Source organism: Cupressus sempervirens, chromosome 3 (genome assembly GCF_028749045.1).
Source record: "Cupressus sempervirens isolate cs-2001-9-10 chromosome 3, ASM2874904v1, whole genome shotgun sequence".
NCBI lineage: Eukaryota > Viridiplantae > Streptophyta > Pinopsida > Cupressales > Cupressaceae > Cupressus > Cupressus sempervirens.
Window position 1 is genome coordinate 725,992,269 of NC_143120.1, and position 23,357 is coordinate 726,015,625.

Genomic DNA, 23,357 nt, shown 5'->3' on the forward strand with positions numbered 1-23,357 from the left:
GAGATATAGTTTATATATACGACGATTCTTTTGAGAGAGGTTTTAGCCTTCTAGGAGTTCACATAAAAATTCTAGATTCTGGAGGTCTTCAGACTTAACCAAATTTCAGAAGTTAGTTTTTGATGTTCAACATGATTTCCTATGCATGATCGTTCGAGGGTCATTGCTATTCTTACTGATTATATTATGGTTAGATAGCAATGAACGTGTAGGTTTAACCATGCTAGGAATATATAGTAAAGTATCTCCCTCTTGTGATTTGTGGATGATAATCTAGATCTCTTGTAGTATTGTTGGGAATGTGTGTTCTCTATTCTAAGTACTTAGTTAGTGGCTTGGGGATATTTGGAAGTGTTAGAAGGACTTTCCCTTATATGTTTGAACATGTTGTTATGCCATGTTCCCTAAGATTCTTATTTGTTTTTTATGCTTATTGGTTGCACTTGGTTACTTTGCATGGTAGCAGGTAACTTATATTAAGAAAAAAATTATTTAGTGCATGTTTAATCCTTCTATTCCAAGGATTCCCAAGCAGGGCATTACATTAATTCTATCATTCATCATCTTAAGCAAATGTTTGTGTGTGATGCTTGGTTGGAGTCTACATTCTCCAAAAGACTTGAGGCAAAGAAGATTGTAAGTGTTGTTTAGAAGTTTCTGGAATAAGATTGTGTGCATGTTTTTTAACAACATTTCAGATCATACTCTATGATCCATTATCAGGATGTGAGAATTCAAGGATGTAAATGTTGAATTCTCACATCCTAATGAAAAATCATGGAGTATGATCTTAAAGGTTGATAGTTGAAAACATGTACACAATCTTATTCTAGAAAAAATCTTAAAACATTGCTATGGATTGCGGAAATCTGCTATTTTAAAATTGTACATATTATTTTTTATGAAGGTTCAACAAAAGTGTAGAGAAGTTGATTGAGGTAAGTAACAAACATAAACTTTATACAAGAAAATCTATTTGTTGTTATTTTTGAGATGCTAATTTTGTAATAATTAAAAATTTGTTTTTATTTTTCTAGTGACAGAACCTTTGGTAAAGGATTTTTCAAATGTTGGATGGAAAGTGTTAAATCTAAGGCCCAGAAATCAATGAAGATAAGCAGCAGTAAGAAGGAGCCAAAACCGAACTAATAAACACCAAAATTATCCTGGGAAAACCCTTCGAGAATGAAGGGAAAAACCCAGCCACACAACACAAATATATCTTTATTGATAATGAAATATTCAAGTGTACAATATCCTTTGCTTAATGCGAATATATAACAATAGGAGAGGCTCTTCATATTATAACCGAAGGTCTCTTGAGTTTCTCATAACTCCTATAATTAATTATGACTCTTAGAATATTCATGCCTCAATGCATGTGAATGACACGTCATTTACATTTATTATTACAAATTAAACTTAAGTGTCCTTTTCAATTGAAGATGACAATAATGGTAATAACGTCCAGATTTCGAGATAAAGATCTCTATCACAGCTACAAACTTTAATGCTCCCTCTTAGCAAGAGAGAGATCTTTAAACGAACAATCATATTCATGGAATCACTTAACATGAAACCCTGTAACAATCAATCATATTCATGGAATCACTCAACATGAAACCCTGTAACAATCAATCATATTTATGGAATCACTCAACATGAAAAGATTTGCAAGACTCACAACTAAACTTTTGTTCACAGACTCTCTCAACATGAACTGTCATAGAATCTGTCAACATGACATTCAACTCCCATCACGGAATCCCTCAACGTGATGACATCATGGACTCTCTCAACATGATGTTCACTATCGCATAGTGAAAGAGCTATCATAGCTGATCTTACAATCTTATTTATTCACATAAGAATAAAATAGGTATAACAAAAAAACGAGACTCAATTCCATTTAAGTCTCAAGTTTTACAAATACCACAAGCATCACAAGCATATGTGAGAACGAAGGGACTTCCATGAGCACTCCCTCTTAATTATAAAGCCTCCCTCTGGTAGTATCTTACAATGAAGGGAGATTAATAACAACTCATAAAATTATTTGCTTACTCCAAAATAAAATATGATTTTACTCAGAATACTTATCTGCTGTAGCAGAATCAATAACCAGTGTTTGTATACTGGAAATAATACTTATCTTCTAGATCAGCCGCAACTCAAAATGCATCAACAACCTCTAACTTTCCTATTGATACCAATCACAAGAATGCTCATCCAGCGAGCATTTTCCATATAAGTATAATCAGCCACAAAGAAGAAACAATCTGCTATACTAACATATATGCAGTCCATATAAATAAAAGTATATAACTTGATCATACTCTTTTCAAAAAAAAAAATGATCAACATTATACTTGTATTTTCTGCAAAATAACAATGACATTTATGCTTAAAATTCCAGATTCTAGAGGTTTTCAGACTTAGCCAGATTTCAGAATTTAGGTCGATCCGCCTTTGGGTGTGTTATAAATGGCTAAGGCTTGTTGGAAGTGGGCCAGCATCCCTTATGGGGTTTGCGACATGGCTTAACCTCCTCCTGTGATTGTATAAGGCTATTAGTTGTATCGGGCATTGATAGGTCGATCTTTTGGTGCAACGACAACTCTAGCCTTTCTAACAATTGGTATCAAAGCTTGGTCACAGGTTTGAAACCCGCATACCACAACGAGTGACCTTAGGAAGGGGATTGTTGGCAGTGGGCCAGCAACCCTCATGGGGTTTGTGACATGGCTTAACCTCCTGTTGTGATTGTATAAGGTTATCAGTTGTATCGGGCAATAACATGTCGATCTTTTGGTGCACTGGCAACTCTGGCCTTTCTAACACGGCTATCTCAATGTTAACCTTTTGTCTTATGAAATGGAATTTCTATAAAATAAAGTCTTTACATCTGAAGCATATAGCCCTGGCAGCCAAATTTGATGAGAATTTGAACCTGTTTCATATTGCTAAGCATGTGAAGGAGAATATTGATGATGGTGGTCTAGAGAAGGAAGTCAATGACTTGATGGAGAATGGGGAACATGGAAAGTAGTATGAAGAATTTCATCCAAAAAAGTCATGATGTGCTTAGGTCCTCGATCGACAACCTTAACAAAGTGCTTGGTGTGTTGGAAGTTGGGTCTAGGTCTCCTTCAACTCTAGGTGTGGATGTCGGCAACGTCACTAGGAAGGTGTCTGGCCCAAGGAAATGGGCTAGAGCGTGATGAGGAAAATGGCAACTAATGTACCTCAAGCTTTGCTTGATATCAAGTCTTTTGTATGTAACCCATCGAGGCTCAAGGAGGACATGGTAGCTTGCATCAAAGAGTTGCTTTGATGTTTCTAGTTTCTCTATTGTTTGTTCATTCTAGGTGTTGGGTGTCGTTTTTTGGCTTTTTTCTTTTGCTGATTTTTGTTTCTGCTAGGGTTGTTGATTCACAGTGTAGTTTCAGTTTGGGTCTATCTTTGAACATCTTTATGTAATCTTTTGTAATGGGGTTTCGAATCCCCTCAAAACCTGTTTTTGCCTTTAATCGCAAAAAAAACATCGATTTTACATACATAGTAGCTAATTTTCTATATTTGATCATTTTTATTTTTAAACATTCAAGATCGAAAAAATAAGCAATTGATAAGAGAAGAAAACAACTGCTAGGTAAAAAATTGGTACAATACTACAAGAAAGAAAAAAAATTAGAAACTTGATTCTTACATTTTTTTACCTAATTTTATATTTCTAAATGATTGTTTGTAGATTCAAGGTGGGAATTATGGTTCTAGCATGCCTGATCTTCAAAAGATATCCATAAGTCTTTTATCCCAGACATCTAGTGTTTTTGGGTGTGAACACAACTAGAGTTTATATGAGACCATTCAATTATAAAATAAAATAAAAGACTGCAGCTTTCTATTATATAATTAAAAAAATAAAAAGCAATCATGCAAAATAAAATTCATGAGTTTAAATTGAAAATTGAGAATTGTGATAGTGTAACTATAAACTAGTATTAGTCTTAGACTCTTAGCGGTCAGAGAAACCAATTAAAAATATTTGAAAAGCCCAATCATGGAAGAACTAGAAGCAAACCTTGAGGGTCGTATGATTTTTGACAATTTCTTTTCCATGGTGGTTGGCATCACTCTTCCTCTTTCTCTTCATCAATCCTAATGCTTTCACTCACATTTGAAGTGAGTTGGAACAAGTCTTAGATGCTTATTTGTAACTTTTTAGAGTTGTTAAAGTAGGGTGGGGCCCATATGCCATAAGGTTTCTGTCCTGGTAAATAGACTTCCAAAAAGTATTTTTTTAAGTACCATTTCATGCTCTACATTGAACACTCCTAGGCATCTCCAAGATGTTGAAGGGATTCTTGGGATTCCCTTAGATGTCTTAGCTTCCTCTACAAGTCCCAAAAATAGGGAAAGTCCCAGAAATGTCTCCTCTAAGAAAGACCAGTCCAAGAAATGTGGCCAAAACTTTCTTAGACTTCCATGTCACAATTATTGCCTATGGTAACGAACAAATTAAGGCATATTTGAGCATGTTCTATAATAGAAAGATCCAAATTCAATATTAAATTTCACCTGTTGTTCCTTTAATATTAAATCACCTATTGTTCCTAGGTAATATATATTGGCTACATAAACATTTTAAAAGTTGGAAAAACTAAAACTCTTGAGAGTAAATTTTATGAATATGCCTAGATATGCAAAAATACAAAATCTTAAATAACTATTAGAATATTATAATGTTTCTTTAATGGTCATCTTACTTAGTTTTTAGTTTATTAGGCAGCTTCTATTTTCGTCTTTAGTTCACAGTTGTTTCTTTTAAAAACATTGTCTTTGTAAATCTATCTAAGGTGTTTTCATCTCCTTTGTTAAATACAACAACACTGATTTACCATAATGGGTCAATGGGATTTCATAAAATTTGGCAAAAATTCAAGCCTCTTTTGCTATGGAAATTTTTCCAAAAACTTGTTTATTCAATTTCTTGAAACAAAAATCACCGAAGGTATTTTATGAAAACTTTGTAGTTTGTCTTTGAAGATTTTTGCTGAAAATTGTGAGCCTAGTCAAGGGTTTTTATTCTGCAATTTCTTGGTTTGGGCAAAAGTCTCTAATTATTGAAGGTTGTCTTTGACTTTTGAAGGCTGCATATCCTTGCATGTGCATATTGTTACTTGCATGTGTTGTTTCACCATACAAAGTCTCGTGTTTTGTCACGTGAAGGTTCCTTTGATGGGTTTTCATGATTGATTCCATTAAAAAAATTCTGATAGGTTTTCATAATATTTTTCCCTTTAAAATTTCTAATGGGTTTTCATAATTTTTTCCCTTAAAAGAATTCTTATGAGTTTTCATTATTTTTTACCTTCAAAAATTATCTGACTGGTTTTCATAATTTTTTACCTTCAAAAATTATCTAACGGATTTTCATAATTTTTTCCCTTAAAAAAATTCTATGGGATAACATTATTTTTCCCTTAGAATATTAGCTAATAAGACTTTCATAATTTTTTCCCTCAAAAAACAATTAATTATGCAAATCTCAAAGTTGTGTGGGATTTCTTTGTGGGTTTATAATTGTTTATTCAAAAATTATCTGGTGGTGTTATCATTTTTCTTATAAAATTATATGTTAGGTTAAGTCATTTTTCCTAAAAAATGAAGCATTGTATTGTCTGATCCATGTCTCTGCTTCTATTGTTTGGTTTTGACCAATTTTTCACTTGAAAAATCATGTCTAGTTTTTGAATTTTTCTTTGTAAAATATCATGGTTTTTTGCAATCTGATTAGGGGCATCATGCTCATCCCCAAAGTTTGGAGGGTTTGCTCATGTTTCCTCAAAATTGCACTAGCTGTTCTCAATATTTGTCTATGTCTCCAAGGAAGAGCAGCTTTGTTATCCAACATCAGGTTGGATGTTTTGTGATGATTTTTGGTCAAATGTTTTGCTAATTCTGGGAGGGTTAGTGGTAGACTCATCTCAGTTTGTGGCAGGCTCTCATCTCTTTTTGCAAAGCTTTCTAGAGAAGGGGCACCCTTCTTTGTTCTTTTATGGATGAATTTTAGCATCTTGTTCATTTACATTTTGCAGATCCAAGTAGGGTTTCAACAACTGCAAAATGTTTTGAAAAATTTGTGACCAAAAAGACATCAATTAAACAATGACCATTAAGGAAGGGTATTAGAATATTATAATGTTTCTCTAATGGTCATCTTAGTTAGCCTTTAGTTTAATACGTAGTTTCTATTTACATCTTTAGTTCACTATTTTTTCTTTTAGAAACATTGTCTTTGTAAATCTAAAACCTCTATAAGGAGTTTTTTCATCTCCTTTGTTTAATACAACTACAACAACATCGATTTACCATAACAATAACATATGTGAATGGCTCAAAGTTGTTATTGTATATTGGTTGCTACGAGCCAAAACCTTATATTTCACTAAGGAGCACATTCAAAATTGAGCAAAAGACAATACAAATTCTCTAGGAAATATTAATGGACACTACAAGAACAACAAGAGACCACAAACATAAAGTTCATCCATATTGATAAAACCACTCCAAATTGAGAAACGGGTCATTTACAAATAAATATGAATATTTGACAAAATGTATATAATACTATATATGTTAACACAATCATTGTCATGTCACTAAAGAGTGGCTCAACTAAAAAGGTTTAATGTCATGGATCAAGTCCATGTTCAGGTTTCCACAAGAAACTATAGTTGGAAAACTTGAACCCAGCAATAACTCGACATGGCCAGATATTCTATAAACTTGGGACTCAAAAGAACTCTTGAATAGGTTTGGGATGATGGACAGCAAACCTCTAGCAACTCCAATAGAAACAAATCTACACAAGCTAAAAGAAGTTCTAAATTCAAAGTCTATTGACCCCACTCTCTACAAACAGATCATTGGATCACTAATGTATCTAGTAAATACTAGGCCTGATATCTACTACGCCACCAATGTTTTAAGTCATTTCATGTGCGAACCAAAGAAGATTCATTTGATAGCCGCTAAACATATCTTAAGATATCTACGTGGCACTATTGATCTTGGTTTGAAGTATGAAAATGTTGAGATTAAACTTGAAGGATTTACTGATTCTAACTGGGTTCATTGTTCCATAAACCGCAAGTACTAGTAGGTGTTGCTTTAGTCTTGGATCAGCAATGATATCTTGGTTTAGTAGAAAACAACCAACAGTTGCCTTGAGTTCCACCGAAACAGAATATATGGCAACCTCTATGGGAACACGCAAAGCAGTATGGCTAAGAAAGCTATTATTTGGATTCTTTGGAAAGCAACTAAGTCCCACAGTGATTCATTGTGATAACTAGAGTTGCATCAAACTTTCTGCTAATCCTGTCTTCCACAATCAATCAAAGCACATCGAGACTCCTTATCATTACATAAGAGACATGGTTGACAAAAACATTATCAAACTGATTTTCATCAGTACTAATGAGCAAAATGCTGACATTTTCACCAAGCCTCTTGCAAGGTTACAAAAGAGAGTACTTCAGAGGAAAACATGGTATGACAAATTTGTAAATAGATTTGTAAGTTAATATATTCATGAATAATTGACAATTAGATTGTTTGCAAACTTGTGTTATGAAAGGTGAAGATCTTTCATATGTGTAAGGTCGCTATTGTAAGGTGATTACCTTATCAATAGTTGATCTATCTCCTAACACCAAAATGTGTTGGAGCAAGTGTTATGGTTTCTCGGGCTGGATTTTGCCGGACACCATGAAAAACAACTTGTTATGATTCTTCAGACCAGATCATGTCGAACACCATAAGACCACACTTAAGGTGGTGTTTAATCTTGTATTATATCTACTTCAATTCCCTCCTTGCTAAAGAGGGAGTGTTGAGAATATTAGCATTATCGTAAATTGAAGCAAATTCCAATTATAATATATGTTAATATATATGTATGTTGATGGAAATCAAATTATGAAAGTATAACATAATATATATATATATATATATATATATATATATATATATATATATATATATATATATATATACACACATATAATATAATAATCAACAACATATACCTATATATACTAACATATATTATATTATATTTAATACATATCATTGAAGTTGAAATAAGTATCGATTAGTTGGGAACCGATCATATTATACATCTGTTTACTGTCGGCAAAATTAAACAAGCCGATTTAGAATCATCACCCTACGCGGGCTCTCTTTCTGTTGACGTATTATTCCATTCGATGATTTGTGAGAAACATCAATAACAAGGCATGTATATTACTATCATCGAATCCAGCCATCTACTCTCCTTTATACAGTCTGAAATGTATGCTACAGTCAGAAAAGGTTATAATCACCGTCTTCTATATTAACATATTAATAGGTTGTAATTTTAATGTGTTGAGATTACAAGTAAGAAGTGAATAGACACTCTGAACAGAAAATTATATCTGCAATCTAAGTTATTTTGATCTCCATCAAATCGATCTGATTTTCTAACATAACTACTTCTTTTGGGCAACACCAGTAAAACTAAGACACCCAGCGACTTGCCCATTCATTGTATGTTTTGCAATTTTGAGTGTTTGGAGGAAAGGTGAAGGGTTTTAGCAGAGAGAAATAGTTTTTGGCAGCCTTTTAGATAGATCACAAGTAGATATGAAGCAGATTCTGGATTCACAAGTAAGTTTTCTAAATTCTTTTTCTTTTTAGTGGGAAGGGGAAGAGGAGGACATAGATTAGTTTCATATTTTAGTTGACATTTGTATTTGCTTATCTCTTTACAAAGAAAATGTTTTATTTCTAGCTTGTTTTAGAGTTCAGAGTCTTTGAAAATGATTGTCAGCCATCGACATTCCACATGAGGATGCAACTTTGTTACATATTGCATTTACATATATCTAGATCAGCTTGTTTGGTTTGTTTACTCATTTACTAACTCATTAGATGCATATTCTTATTGAATTTTGCAAAAAATCCATTTCTAATTAAATTTACCTCATTTTTAAAATTCTTGAAATTTTCCTGAGAAGCTGTTGATTCATCTCTGATATTTGCCGAAAACTTTATTTTTGCCTCGCGGATAAGTGGCAAAGAGCAAGATTTTCAACTATGGTCTAAAGAATAACATTACGGAACCTGAGGACTTTTTAAAAATCATAGTCATGGAAGCTTTGTAGACAAGATGTGTAAAAAAACACTAAATTCAGTAGCCTTAGTCTTGTCCTTCCAGGTTCCTTGACGGGGCATGACAGCAACTCCCTTCACCTATTGAAGTTATTTGTTAATGTTTATATAGTTTATCACTATAGAGAGCTTGCAATTAATCGGACAGTGGTCAATTTCAGCATTGGATATAAACATTTTAAAGGAAGAAATCTTGATAGCTAGATGAATTTCATGCTATTCCCCCGAGTTTCTAGGACGGCAAAACAATTTGCCATTTTATTTTTTTTATTTTTTTGTGGGGGGGCAGGGGCAGGGGGGTGGGGGGGCATATATATATAGGGAAAATATAAAATATATAGAAAAATTTGCATATACATTACATTCATATGAAGACATGGATAAATCGTGTCATTTAAACATCATAGAACCTTAACATGCAACATTTCAAAAATCAAACTCAATGCTCAATATGTTATAATGCATTCATAATTTGGAGTTAATTGTCAATGTGCATGTAATATTAAATTAATAACATAAAAATTTCAAATATACCCAAGAACATAATTTAGAATTCGTTTTCAATAGCAAGAAGAACAATAACCCACCTTCCAAATTGAAACACGCTACTATCATTTAATTCTGAAACTACACTTCCAATTTATTGTAAATGGACTGACAATACTACAAAAAGGTCCTCTATACAGTTCTGATCATGATATGGATTAGTTACAGTAAGATAGTATCTTGATGCAACTTCCAATATTCACCATATCTTCCACAAAGGACGCAGATCAACCCAAGACCAACCAAGCACTGATGTATTGCCAAAAAATGACATAAGGATACATGTTCTAGGTCTATAATGCACTTTTCAAACTTTCCCAACACCTTGGAAACAGTCTGATATATAATTTTGAGCGTGTAGCGTGACTGTAATAGCAATATTGATTCCACGATTCTTAACATAATGTTGTCAAATACTAATCAGAGGGCCCCAAATAGCAGGAATTAACTACCAAACAGTAATAAGCATGTTAGCGTGAACTTGGAAAGAGGGGCCCACTTTCAAATCAAAAAAGAAAAGATTTTATAAAAGAAAAATATTTTGTAAGTGCTGATGTTGTCTATAAAATCGGGGATGCCCATCCGTCCCATGGACTCCCAAGGTGCCCTCAACCATCCCCAGGACATACGGACTTCCCCAAAAAAAATTTCCAAAGTCCCCAAGTTTCTAGTAGATTTCCTGGGAAATTTCAGAAAAGAGGGACAAGGTGGGGACATCTCCTAGCCATCCCCAAGTCCCTAAAACGTTTCCGATACAAGGATAGGGTTTTAGGTCGGGGAAGCATCCCTAGGTAACACAGATTTGATGTAATAAATATCTGAACATCAGCAAATATTGTTTTGAAATGTTAAAGATCTTTTTCAAATTTTGTAAAAATTGTTTCATGCACTAAATTATAGAATGTTTCTCGGTGGAAATGTACCTGGTTCACACTTGCTCTACCTATATCTGCCCCGGTTCGACCCTCGCTCGACCTGGTTTCAGCCCAAATGGACCAGCCTGCCTGGATTCAAACCATGTCCTAACCCACAGATAAACTACACTCGAACCAAAACTCAGTTCAAACTGGACCAGTACCAAGGTCCCCAGGGAGACAAACCAGACTTCCTAGAGTGAAATAGATTTTTGTTTCTTGGCTAGCAACTTTCTCACTGTGCATGTAATGGAGCCTATGTGTCAACATCTGTATGTATAATACTATAGAAAATGAGAAAGAAACTGGTCTATTAACATGTTTAATGTTCACCATGACTAAGCAAAATCTATGATTCTAATTAAAAGTAAAATTAGCACTGGAATTGGAACCATAAATAGGCAAATGAAAGGGAACAATATATATACATCTAAAAAATATCGCTACAGACCTCCTCCCCAAGGTGTTCTCGTGTCAAGGCCAGAAACTTCGCAAACCGCATTCGGTGAAGAATGTTATTCACAATAGCAGCATACTGTGTGAAAACCTTAGCTGTTACAAGTCCTGCACAACATGTATAACAAATAAATTGCATCATCTTAATCCCACACGCTAGGCCTAAATAAATATAAAATTCAATTAAGTTTTTAATAGTTGAAATATGTTCAATATCTACCTTACAGTTCACACCAAAGATTCTTTCATTCCAATTCTAAGCCATCTAATGGGAAAACTTACTTCTACATCAGATATTGAAACATTGGACTCTTTCTAGTTAAAGACAATACAGCCTTAGAAATAAAAACATGTTTTTGTGCTCCTCCCTAAGAGTATTGGAAAAGAGAAATCCCATGCCCAGGGAAGCATTCAGGCTGCATTGGATATGTAGGCTTGAGTTGATGTCCATGTCTTCTCAAAAAGGTTTTTATTTTTCTCTTATATGCTATCTCATCCATGTTTAGCAATTAAATGGTATAACTTGATTTCATTTCCAGCTTTAAATGGTTGAAATCTTCATAGCATCACTTAGTTTTCAATTTTCAAATGCTGAAAGAGAGTTCCATTTACAATTGTTTGCAGAACCATTCTAGATAAATTGAAATTTCAGTAGTTTCAATTTTCGGTTCTCAGTTCTGATTTACTTATTCAGATGTAGGATTTTAACCCATTGTTGCATTATATATTCGAGCCTTACATTTGTTTCAGTTTTTCCCCATGGATACAGTTACAGATATTTAGCATCTGAGATTTGTCTATTCAAAAATCAATTCTATTCTTGTGTTCACTTTTCAAGAACACAGCAGGATGTGATAAATACTGTTAGTTTGGAATCTTTCCCTGAAATTTTCAGATCTTACAATCAAGTTGCTCACCCAATCTTCTGCCATGTCCTCCTCTAAGGAAAGATACAAAAGGTAGACCATTTTTGGTAAAAAGAAATGGAAACAAAAGAGACCCTTCAGGGTCCACTAGTTTAAATAAAAGACTTTATGGCGGGAAAGTTAACAATTGTTCTTCCAGATGATCTGACCCATTTGTGGCTTTCTGTGTTTATACCTTTGTGGCTTTCTGTGTTTTGCCTATTAATTCCACTCTTGGAAAGGTTGCACAGGAAGTAGCCATTGAAGACCTGCATTACTGGGTTTTCTCCTTTTTGTTTGTATAATTTTGGAAGGCTTAATTCACGGTCATTGTGACATTATATCCTACCTGGAATCAAACGAATGCAAACACTCAAGAGAGTAGTGGTGTTGTAGGGAGTCAAGAAGAGAGGAAGGTTTTGATTTCTATAAAGAAGCTTGTGAAACTAGCAAAGCCTTCCGTCAAGAGACCTTCTTTTTAGGTTTTCCTTTACAGAGAGAAAGAAGTAACAAGCAAGATGCCTTCAATGTCGAGAAACAAGTGTCATGCATTTCCTTTCCTGTCTTTGAGTCTTCTTACTGTTTCAGTCCTTAAAAAAATTGATGATCAGTCAAGCCTTACCAGCCTTTCATGTCAGGAATTACTCTCCTTCTCTCTGTCTGATATTAGATTGCCCATTTCCATACAATCAACCCTTCCCAAAGTGTACATCTGAGACACAAAATTTCATTTTTAAGTTTCAAACATATAATATAAGAATATATTCATCATATAACAGCCCTAAAAAATCTCTCTTGAAATAAAATCCATGCCCAGGGAGCTGGCATTTAGATTCTTAATATAGCTCATGTCCAGGGAATTGTGGTCTAGTGGCAATATAGAGAACAATAGTGAAAGCATGACTGAAGCTTAAACTCTCCTTATTGCAATAAGGAAGCATGTAACCTGAGTGGATACCCAAGCATGATGATCTAACCATGAAGAGTACAGTGAGTAATTTTTTTCTGAACAAAGTAATCAGCCCTTTAGCATTTGGGATCTGGGTGTGATAGCACCTAAGTATGATGACAATCCAACATTGAAAGAATTTTCGTTTGATCCCGACAATGTTCTGGTCTCTGAGCACAATGTCTGCATGGAGGATGGCATTTATGATGCTATTCACAAAACTGATTTATCATTAATTATAGCTGATCTTGAGCATGAACAAAGTGGCCTTGTTGATTTGGTTCCGCAATTTGTTGTTGAGAATAATAAGGGCAATTTGTTGTTGAGAATGATGGTGGGGGGTGTCAAGTGATTTGGGATAGCTAGGATTTGCGACAGCTATGAAGTTGCTAATAGTTATGACACATGGTCTAATTTTGGAATTCATTATTGTAGTAATTCTCTTCATTTGCATGAACATGGTTGGAAGAGTCAGTTTGTGGTGTTTGTTGATTAGTCGGTTTTTTGAGATGGGTGTTGAACAAACAAATGGCAATCCACTTTTTGAGTTGGAAGATTGAAAATCACTTCGTTCTAGCATTGCACTTGGTGTAAATATCAAGGTGTGGGATCCAAGAGAGGATTCAAAATCTAAGTTAGAGTATGGTTCTCAGCTTATTGTTTATCCATGTTCACATTATGAAATGATTGGTTACCCTCATGGGAGACAACTAGATTGGATGATACCATTGTTGACCACTTTTGTAGAAATGTTGGTGACCAATCATGTTTGAGTATTCGTGCTCGAGATTCTCAACAAAAAATGATGGAAATTATGGGGAGTCTTAGGAGTAAACTTCAGAGTGATAAGGATCAAAATTTCGCAGTATAATGTTGTTCAGTTCCTTACCATCCATCTCGTGATTCCAGTTCTTTATGTACAAATGGATTGGAGAGAGATTTTAAGACTTGGAGCATTGAATGAATGGTCAATCTTTGGAGTGTTACTTGACAAAGAATGGACCAGAATTTCAGTTTTGAGCTTTTTTTTTGTTGCAGGTCAGTCACTACATTTTTCGGTTTGCTCTCATTCTAAGGAGTTGGCTAATTATTCTTTGGCAAAGAAGTAAATTTTTTCAGTTGGAGATTTTGTGGAAGTGTCTTCCAGCCACTTCTGAATTGATTTCGCACAACACGGTGCTAAACACACATGCTTATACATGGGAATTTTTCAGGTGCTGTTGTTATCCCTTCTATTGAGCACTCAAATCAGATTCTACTTCGCAGATTTCAGCTTTAAAAATAGTAGCAATTATTGTACACTTCAGACCTTAGAAACTAAGAGAGTGCATCTTATGAAGGGTTGTGAAGTAAACTGCAATAGTTAGTCATGGAGGACATAACAAACCTACATGTACAACGGTTCATTTTTCAAAGACCCCCGGTGTTGGGATACTGAGAGTTTGCACGAGTCTTCATAGTTATATAAGATTAGCACTGAGGAGACATGTTAGATCAATGTGGAGTTATATTGGATTCTTGCCAAGAAATGTTTTCCTTTTAGCAAGAATATTGGAGGAGTTTGCATTTACAATTATGACTCTATGTGACATCTTGGGGAGGTATACTAAGAATTGGAGTTGTGAGCAAAATCCCAGTGGCAATATTGTTGTCCACTTTCTCATCAGCCTATATATGACTTCAACTCTTGGGCCGCAGATGAATTGGATGACTCCTATAAATCAGTAGTTGAGTACAGAATCATTGTGGCTGGTTGGTAATATTGATTTGATCATTGGAGATGACTCTTTAGTTACTACATATTAATATCTCTTATATTTTCAGTAATTTTTCAGATTGATTATTGCTGCCCTTACATTTTCATGTTGGCTATGGAGACATCTTTTCATAACCAAATGGGTGTTGAGCCTTGGCAGGCTATGAGGCAATTGGTTGTGAGTGTTTTTCTAGACACATTAAGTAGTAGTCATTATAGATACTACACCGATATTGTATGTACTCTTGTTGATGTATGGTAGCTTCAGTTGGATAAACCTATACATAATTATCTATGAGATATAGTTATATATGTATGTTTATTATTATATGAGATAAATTAATATAATAATAATATATATAACTATGGTTATATTTATTATAAATTAATATAATATTATAATATTATAACCATTATAACTATGGTTATAATATTAATTATTAATAAACAAATAGACATGTCCCTTAGAGGGACATGTCTATTATTATTATATGAGATAAATTAATATAATAAAACTATGGTTATATTTATTATAAATTAATATAATATAATAATATTATAACTATGGTTATAATATTAATTATTAATAAACAAATAGACTAGAGGGACATGAATATTATTATTATATGAGATAAATTAATATAATAATAATATACATAACTATGTTTATATTTATTATAAATTAATATAATATAATAATATTATAACTATGGTTATAATATTAAATTATTAATAAACAAATAGACATGTCCCTTAAAGGGACATGTCTATTATTATTATATGAGATAAATTAATATAATAATAATAATATATATAACTATGGTTATATTTATTATAAATTAATATAATATAATAATATTATAACTATGGTTATAATATTAATTATTAATAAACAAATAGACATGTCCCTTAAAGGGACATGTCTATTCATGGCTTACTCTTATTTATATTAGGAGCATTGTCTTTGGAACATATATACCTTGAAGTCAATATTATTACATATGCAGCGATCCAGAAAACTCTAACAATTCCCAATATTAATGTTATCTTTGGGTTAGTCTCCTTATTTGTATTTCTTACGTACTATTATGTGCCTTGATCTTTTCATCTGACAATGTTATTGTAGGAAGATGGAGATTGAGATTCAAAGGGAGCCTAACATTTTATTAAAGGCAACTTTGAAATAAAGGATATGATTCAGTCAACCTTCGGTGATCTCAATCATATTGATTCAGATCGAGCAAACCATGTTGAGATGAATTCTCCAGCGATCAAAAATTTGTAGCAGTCAAGAGGACTATCATTCATGAATATACCTCATGACTATGTGATTTTAATGGGCCTACCCCTTGTGTACATCATGAGGAAGCGATGACTTCCAAATGATCATCACTTGTATTTGCAGAAATTATTGAAAGGTGACGATCTTACAATAACATAATTTTCTATTATGATGGATATCTTACGATGTCTATGCAGATCATGATAGATTATACTTTACATGGTGGATATTTATATGGTAAGCATTATGAAAATGTGTGCACATACCTTATAAATATTTTTTGAGTGCATGGTGAAAGTTATGCATATTGATATTTTGGAAGGCCATTACATAGAGTACTTGGTGAGGATCAGGTGTCTTGATGTTCTGGGAGACCAGTACTCACAAAGTACTTGGTGAATATTACATGACTTCATTTTCTAGAAGGCCATTACTCATAGTATTTGGTGAATATCATTGATATTCTGGGAGGCCAATACTTATGATATCAGATGTGATATCAAACATTTTTGACTAATTGGTGAATATCATGTATTATGGGAGACCAATACTCATAATATTAGATGTGATATCAAACCTTATTGAGTATTTGGTGAATATCATATGTTGATATTCTAGGAGACCAATACTCTTGATATCAAATGTGATATCACAATGATGGATGTCTTATGATCAAATATATCCTTAATCCTGCTAACTTGATATTACTTTGAGGAAATACATGTGTTTATCCTCCCTAGCTAAAAAGGAGTGTTGATGTTTTGTAGCTTTACTCAAATAAAGATAAATTACATATATAGTTAGATTAATTATGATAATGAATAGACATGTCCCATGAAGGGACATGTCTATTCTCTCACTCTCTTATAAATATAAAGGAAGTTGCAATTGGAAAACACATACCATAAAAGCAGTGCTATTACATCTGTAAGTGATCCTTAGAAAAATAACAACTCTTTCAGATGATGTCTCATTATTTACAATAGTTTGGGTGTGTTGGTATGTTTGGAACCCTTCCTTCAACACTTGGAGATCAAGTGGCAATGTTATCATTTTGGTCGGTAACCACAAAGGCATTCCCTACTTGGCAGATTGCAGAATTGTGACAGTAATTGATTTCCTTCAATTTTTGAGATGACATGAGGAGATATCTTTAATTTGGTTATATATGGAAAAGCAGATTTCGTTGCCTGAAATCGCCATTGGTAGTGAGTTTGTTGACATGATTTTCACTTAGATATCTTGGCAAGATATATAACATAATTGTTAAAATCAGACTTCCTGATAGAGAAGAATTTATTTCTTCTGATCTATTCTTTTGTAAGAATATGAGTATCCATATATCAAAATATTATGACCAATATCTATTCTTAATATGGCTGGGTATAAGTATCTGATCTGGCTGCTTTTACTTTCAAAGAAAGCAGAAATATAACATCTGAGATTAAATATTGCTCTAGCTCTGTAAACTAGGCTGGAAGACTGAAGTAAATTATATGTGTTTGTTCTGTATGTTTGAAAGACACGACATAGGTATAAGTTGAGGGAGTCACGCACAACAGGCATGCCTTGATTAGGAGCCACGTCCTATCATGGCGTGGCTCCTAGTCACAACAAAACTAACACCATTACTCCCGACAGTGATTAATAAACATAGTTTAGCAACCTTAAGTTAGTCGGTCTCCATTTATTATTTATTATTTGCACAATTTTAAATTGAATTCATATATATATATATCAACAAAGATTATCTAACATATTTTAATGTGCAAGTATATAACTAAACAATAAATATTTATTTATTCGACTAAGCTATACAATAACACTCCCTCTTAGATTAGAAGGATAAACACTACAATAATTTGAAAAATCAAGGAAATCTTTGATTAGAAGACTTCCATTATATGATATCATGTGAGTATTGGCCTATCAGAATATCAACATAGGATATTCACCAAATACAATTTTGATATCGTATTAGATAATACAAGTTATTGGCCTATCAGAATATCAACACATGATATCCACCAATTACTCTAAGTAATGGCCTATCAGAAAATCAAGTGATATTCACCAAGTACTCAATTCGGTAATGGCCTATCAAAATATCAAGGCAAGATATTCACCAAATACCTATCATATATCTGTACAAACAACTTATAAACTGTCAATTTAATGACATCTAACACTTAGTTGTTGATTTACAAGATAAAGCCTTTCATGATCTATTTCAACATTCATAAAATGTATATCATGATTTAAGTTATTGTAAGATCGTCAGCTTCCAGTAACTTTTGCAAATACAAGTGATAATCATTTGGAAGTCATCACTTCCTCATGATTTACACAAGGGGCAGGCCCATACACACATGACATCAACAGTTCACATGAAGTCACCACGGATACTATCATGTGGTGTTGTTATGACATCCACCATGAAACATATCACAGAACAAGGTTTTCACCTCAAACTTATCTCTAATAGAGAATGTATTACCAGGGATTGAATCTAAAATTCTTCTTCGTGAAGAAACACTAACCTTTTGACCTCCTTGTCAAGGTTATTAATAAAATGCTAAAAACAACTTCCTCTGAGTCTGATATCAACTTTTCTGACCTCTTAGTACAAGGTTGTCTTCGATGAAGTTTCAGACTCCATCTTAATCTATTATCATCCTTCTAACCTTCTAGCAACAAGTCGAGCCATGCTTCCCTAGTTCAATAGGTATCCTGATAGCATAAGACCTTGCAACCTACATACATGAAACTTCATCCCATGAATCCTAGTCCTTTAATTGCAATAGCTTCGGTCACTAGAGAATCCATCTTGACATGGTCTACTTCCTCTTAATCAATACAACCAAGATCATTAAAACTTTGACTAAAGCATATCTTTTATCTGCTCCCTCTCTTTGTCCAAGGTTTCCTCTAATGAAATGTCAAGCTCTCATAATCTCAATCATTAAAGATATTTGCTTCAAGAGCCTCACTTTATCTAGCATGATTACCAAATGACTAATGAATTTTAGTTCAACACTTATTTGGAGATACTGTCATGAGATTGAGACCTACACAATATTTGGTAGCATGCCTAATGTATCATTACTCTTTTCCTACAAGAACATTCTCAAAGACAAGGGAAAAGATCAAGGCAAATAACTTTTATAGAACGTATAGAAATACAATTAAGAGAGAGAATACAACAAGTAGATAAATATAATACTCAATGCTAATGAATAGTTATTTGCACATCCTTGATACAAGTTGCTCCAATGAGGATCCATATGCAACAAATCAGAAAATGTCTCCATATAAAAATTTGTCAAACAATGGGAATGGAATATTGGTTATTATTTATCCCTACATTCTAAAATTTCCACTCTTATATTGTCGAACAATTTTGCACCACGTCAAATAGAGAGAACTTTTTTTTTTCTTCCTTGCAAAGAATCATTCTTGGGGATCAAGGAAAAGAACAAGAGCACAATAAAGGAAATAACTCTTATATTACATGAAGGTTTATAATTAAGAGATTGACTATAATACGAAAATTAAAAATAGCATTCAAGAGGTAATAACCAACAATACTTATTTCAAGATGCTCATTAACATCCTTGTCAAATGATAGCACTTTGGTATATTTGATCTGTATATTACTCTTGTAGTAAAAGGATAACACCCTCTAGGTGTTACTTGAATCCTCTGAGCAACATAGCCTCCAAACGAAATTTGGGCCAATCTTCCTGAATAGAAAGCATAGATTCTTCCTTGATTACTCTGGCTTTGACCAACTCAACATCATCTCCCCCAATATGAGTTCCCTCTCTCTCTCTCCAGCAATGCACGATCACTGAGGACCACTCAAGGAGTTTAAGCTATCTCTATCTTTTATCAATTCAATTGTTAATTTTCTCACAACGTGGGACTCAATCTCATGCACGAAAGTTTGTTCCAATGTGTTTCCTCTTTGTACAAGTGAGAGATTTTATTTATGGCCAGGGATCACACGAGAGCATTTTGATAATCCTGCCATTCCAACCGTATGCATAGCATTTGAATTGGTGACACGCATTATCGTACAACTTCATTACAATGCATTGGCAGCGATTTTTCCTTCCACTACGATCTTACCATTGAATGTGGGCCTTTCTGAATTGACTTAGTTTCTCCCTTCATTTTGGTAAGCTCCCAGCTCATGCAACATCTCTGTCTGAATCAATATTGCAATTGATGTTTATAAAATGTTTTCAGCAACGGGATAGTCTCTAATTAATGGTCCACTTGCATATTGCTCCATTGATAATCGATTTTTAAAATCTACTCGATATATATGCCATCTCTTTAAATAGATATGAAGTCACGTAGAAAAATCTCATAAAGACATCCCACAGTCATCGTTATACTGTAAACCCTAAATATTTCCTAGCAAGGCAGATTTGGTCATGCTTTTGACATTGCTGACTTGGGCCCTCATTTGAATATAAGAATAATTTCACCAAATTCAAGACATCCTCCCAAATGACTTCACAAGAAATGTTAACTTGGTAGATTCATTTCAGGTATTTGCATCTCTTAAAACCATTGTAGTTGAAAAATCAATTGTCATAACCTCAAGGCTCTGCACATCAAACATAGGAGGTGGGCCCCACACCTGCAAAAGTTGAATTTAGAAAACACTTCATCACCACATCGATATTTATTACTGTGTAGTAATCCAATATTAACCAGAATCATCCAAATTGGAGTAACAACATTCAGGATGATCCACATAACATTACAACTTCAATTCGATAATTTTCTGAGTGTGGTTGTTTATAGAGGTTCAACATAATCCATATCACCATTCATATTTGTACACATTAAATAGATTTTGTCACATCCCTAGAGAGCTGCATAAGAATGGAAAGAGCTCTTGAAGATTCGCAGTTCACAAAATCTCCACACCAAAGATTAACCACGAGACTAATGACAATAATAAATTGAGTCTTCAGACTAAGCAATTTATATTCCTACAATGAGAGTTTCACACGCATATAGTTTTACTTAAATATATCTCATTTTTACTATTGTGTGACCATATAACCACCAGGATTCAAGTGTCGCAATATCCACCAATACTGGAAGGTTCAATTCTATTTTGGCAAGCGTCTGTTCCCTGACAGAGCTCGATATTATTTATTGTAATCATCAACCCAAACTCAGATGAGTTGTTGTCACCAAACCAGACATCGATGGCTTGCTATTGAATTCAAAATTTACTTGCAAGGTGAATCTCATGATAAGAAATGATACAAACTATCTTGTATCACTGTTACTTTCTCTGTGTCTGATTATTCATCCCTGGTTTGCTCTGATACCATGTTAAAGATTCCTGATAGAGAAGAATTTATTTCTTCTGATCTATTCTTTTGTAAGAATATGAGTATCCGTATATCAAAATATTATGACCAATATCTATTCTTAATATGGCTGGGTATAATTATCTGATCCGGCTGCTTTTACTTTCAAAGAAATCGGAAATATAACATCTGAGCTTAAATATTGCTCTAGCTCTGTAAACTAGACTGGAATACTTTGCCCATGCTTTGCAAACTATACTGGAAGACTAAAGTGAATTATATGTGTTCGTTGTGTATTTTTGAAAAACACAACATAGGTATAAGTATAAGTTGAGGGAGTCACACATGATAGGTGTGCCTTGATAAGGAGTCATGTCCTATCATGGCCTGGGTCCCAGTCACGACAAAACTAGCAACATTACTCCTGACGGTGATTAATAAACATAGTTTAGCAACCTTAAGTTAGTTGGTCTCCATGTATTATTTATTATTTGCACAATTTTAAATGGAATTCATATATATCAACAAAGATTATCTAACATATTTTAATGTGCAAATATATAAATAAACAATAAATATTTATTTATTCAACTAAGCTATACATTAACAATAGTATTGATTTCAGCCCTCTCAAGTATTTTAGTATGGGTTTGGTGAAGTTTACTTTTTGAAATTCCAGGAGAGAGTGCTGTTTGAGCATGATGGATGATAGTTTTGATCAGAGTACGTAAAAGTCAGCAAGTTGGTTCCCTTCGGAGATTGATTTGGAACCTTGGATTACATGGGTTTGCAGCTTAGCAAAAGTGGTTGAGGAAACCAATGTTCTCTCACTACTGTTCATTACTAAGGTGCATTGGGTTGGTTCATTCATAATGCGATCCTCTGAGGAGTTGATTGAGCTTACACAATATTTGATTGCTCTTCTTACCAGTGGTTGTTAATAGGTCTCTTGTGTTGGCACTCTGCAAGACAATGTTTTGAGAGGTCAGTGCTTCTGACATTTGAGGTTTCCTTGGGACCCTCAAACCATTTTTGGTTTCAATCTAGATCAATATGATGATTGTGGGGTTGTATTGGCATTGCTTAAGGATAAGCAACCTTTGGGAGGGCATAACGTAATGTCCTTGTTTTCAGGTTCTTTAGCAGTGCATTCACTGCTGAGTTTTTGGGTTGTGTTAGGTTGCTCAAAGGGGTAATTGATGTTGCCAATGAGCTCAACGGTTTTAAAAGTATCATTTGACGCTTTCAGATGTTATTTCCGGCTTTTGATTTGGGCTCCCAGATTCTTAAAGGAATTGTCTATTTTTAGTCACTCAATATGTATGTTTATCATCTTTCATCATCAGGATCACTCCTACATAGTCAGATTTCAATGAGGCATTTAAGTCATTGTCGCTAATTGGATGTATTATTGAGCTATATTTAGTTAATTTCAATAGATTATCAATTTGATTAAATATATATTTATCAGGCCCCTCAGTGTTATAGTTTATCGGAAAAATGGAATGCTTTAAATAATGGGATGCTTAAAAGTGACTTTAAGTTAAAAGTTAATCAAAATGACATTAAAGATTTAATGTTATCATTATTTTAATCAACCAAATAGTAAATTAATGTTGATTTATTTAAATGCATGGCCTTTATTATTAAATGCTATACTAGAAAATTAAAAAGCTAGGTGATTCTTATAAAACAAAAGCCAAAAAAGTATTCCCTCAAAAATAGTGAAAAAGCAGAAAGAAGTGCCTTATTGAAAAAAAGCAATGAAAAAGAGAAAAAAGACATTTTCAAAAAATCAAAAAAGCAAAGACTTCTTATTTGATAAAGCAGCCAATAAGCTATAAAAGGATGATTGGAGCTCTCATTTATGAATGTTGAGTTTATTATTTCTGATATTTTCTCTCTGAAGAAACCCTATGTGGTTCTAGAGTTGGACTTGGTTCAGCTCAAGGTTTGTAAGGACGAAACCTTTACAAGCAACATACTCT

The 23,357-nt window shown here is 33.6% G+C and overlaps 1 protein-coding gene across 1 annotated transcript in view; it reads right to left on the reverse strand.

The window, feature by feature from the left end:
* The window catches only part of LOC149568828 (RNA polymerase III subunit RPC82 family protein), a 315,995-nt gene that overhangs the window by 265,669 nt on the left and 26,969 nt on the right, over positions 1 to 23,357 (reverse strand). The window contains exon 3 of the mRNA XM_089821705.1: positions 11,134 to 11,246. Coding sequence (XP_089677831.1) covers positions 11,134 to 11,246 — 113 coding nt within the window. The remainder of the gene's footprint in view (positions 1 to 11,133; positions 11,247 to 23,357) is intronic.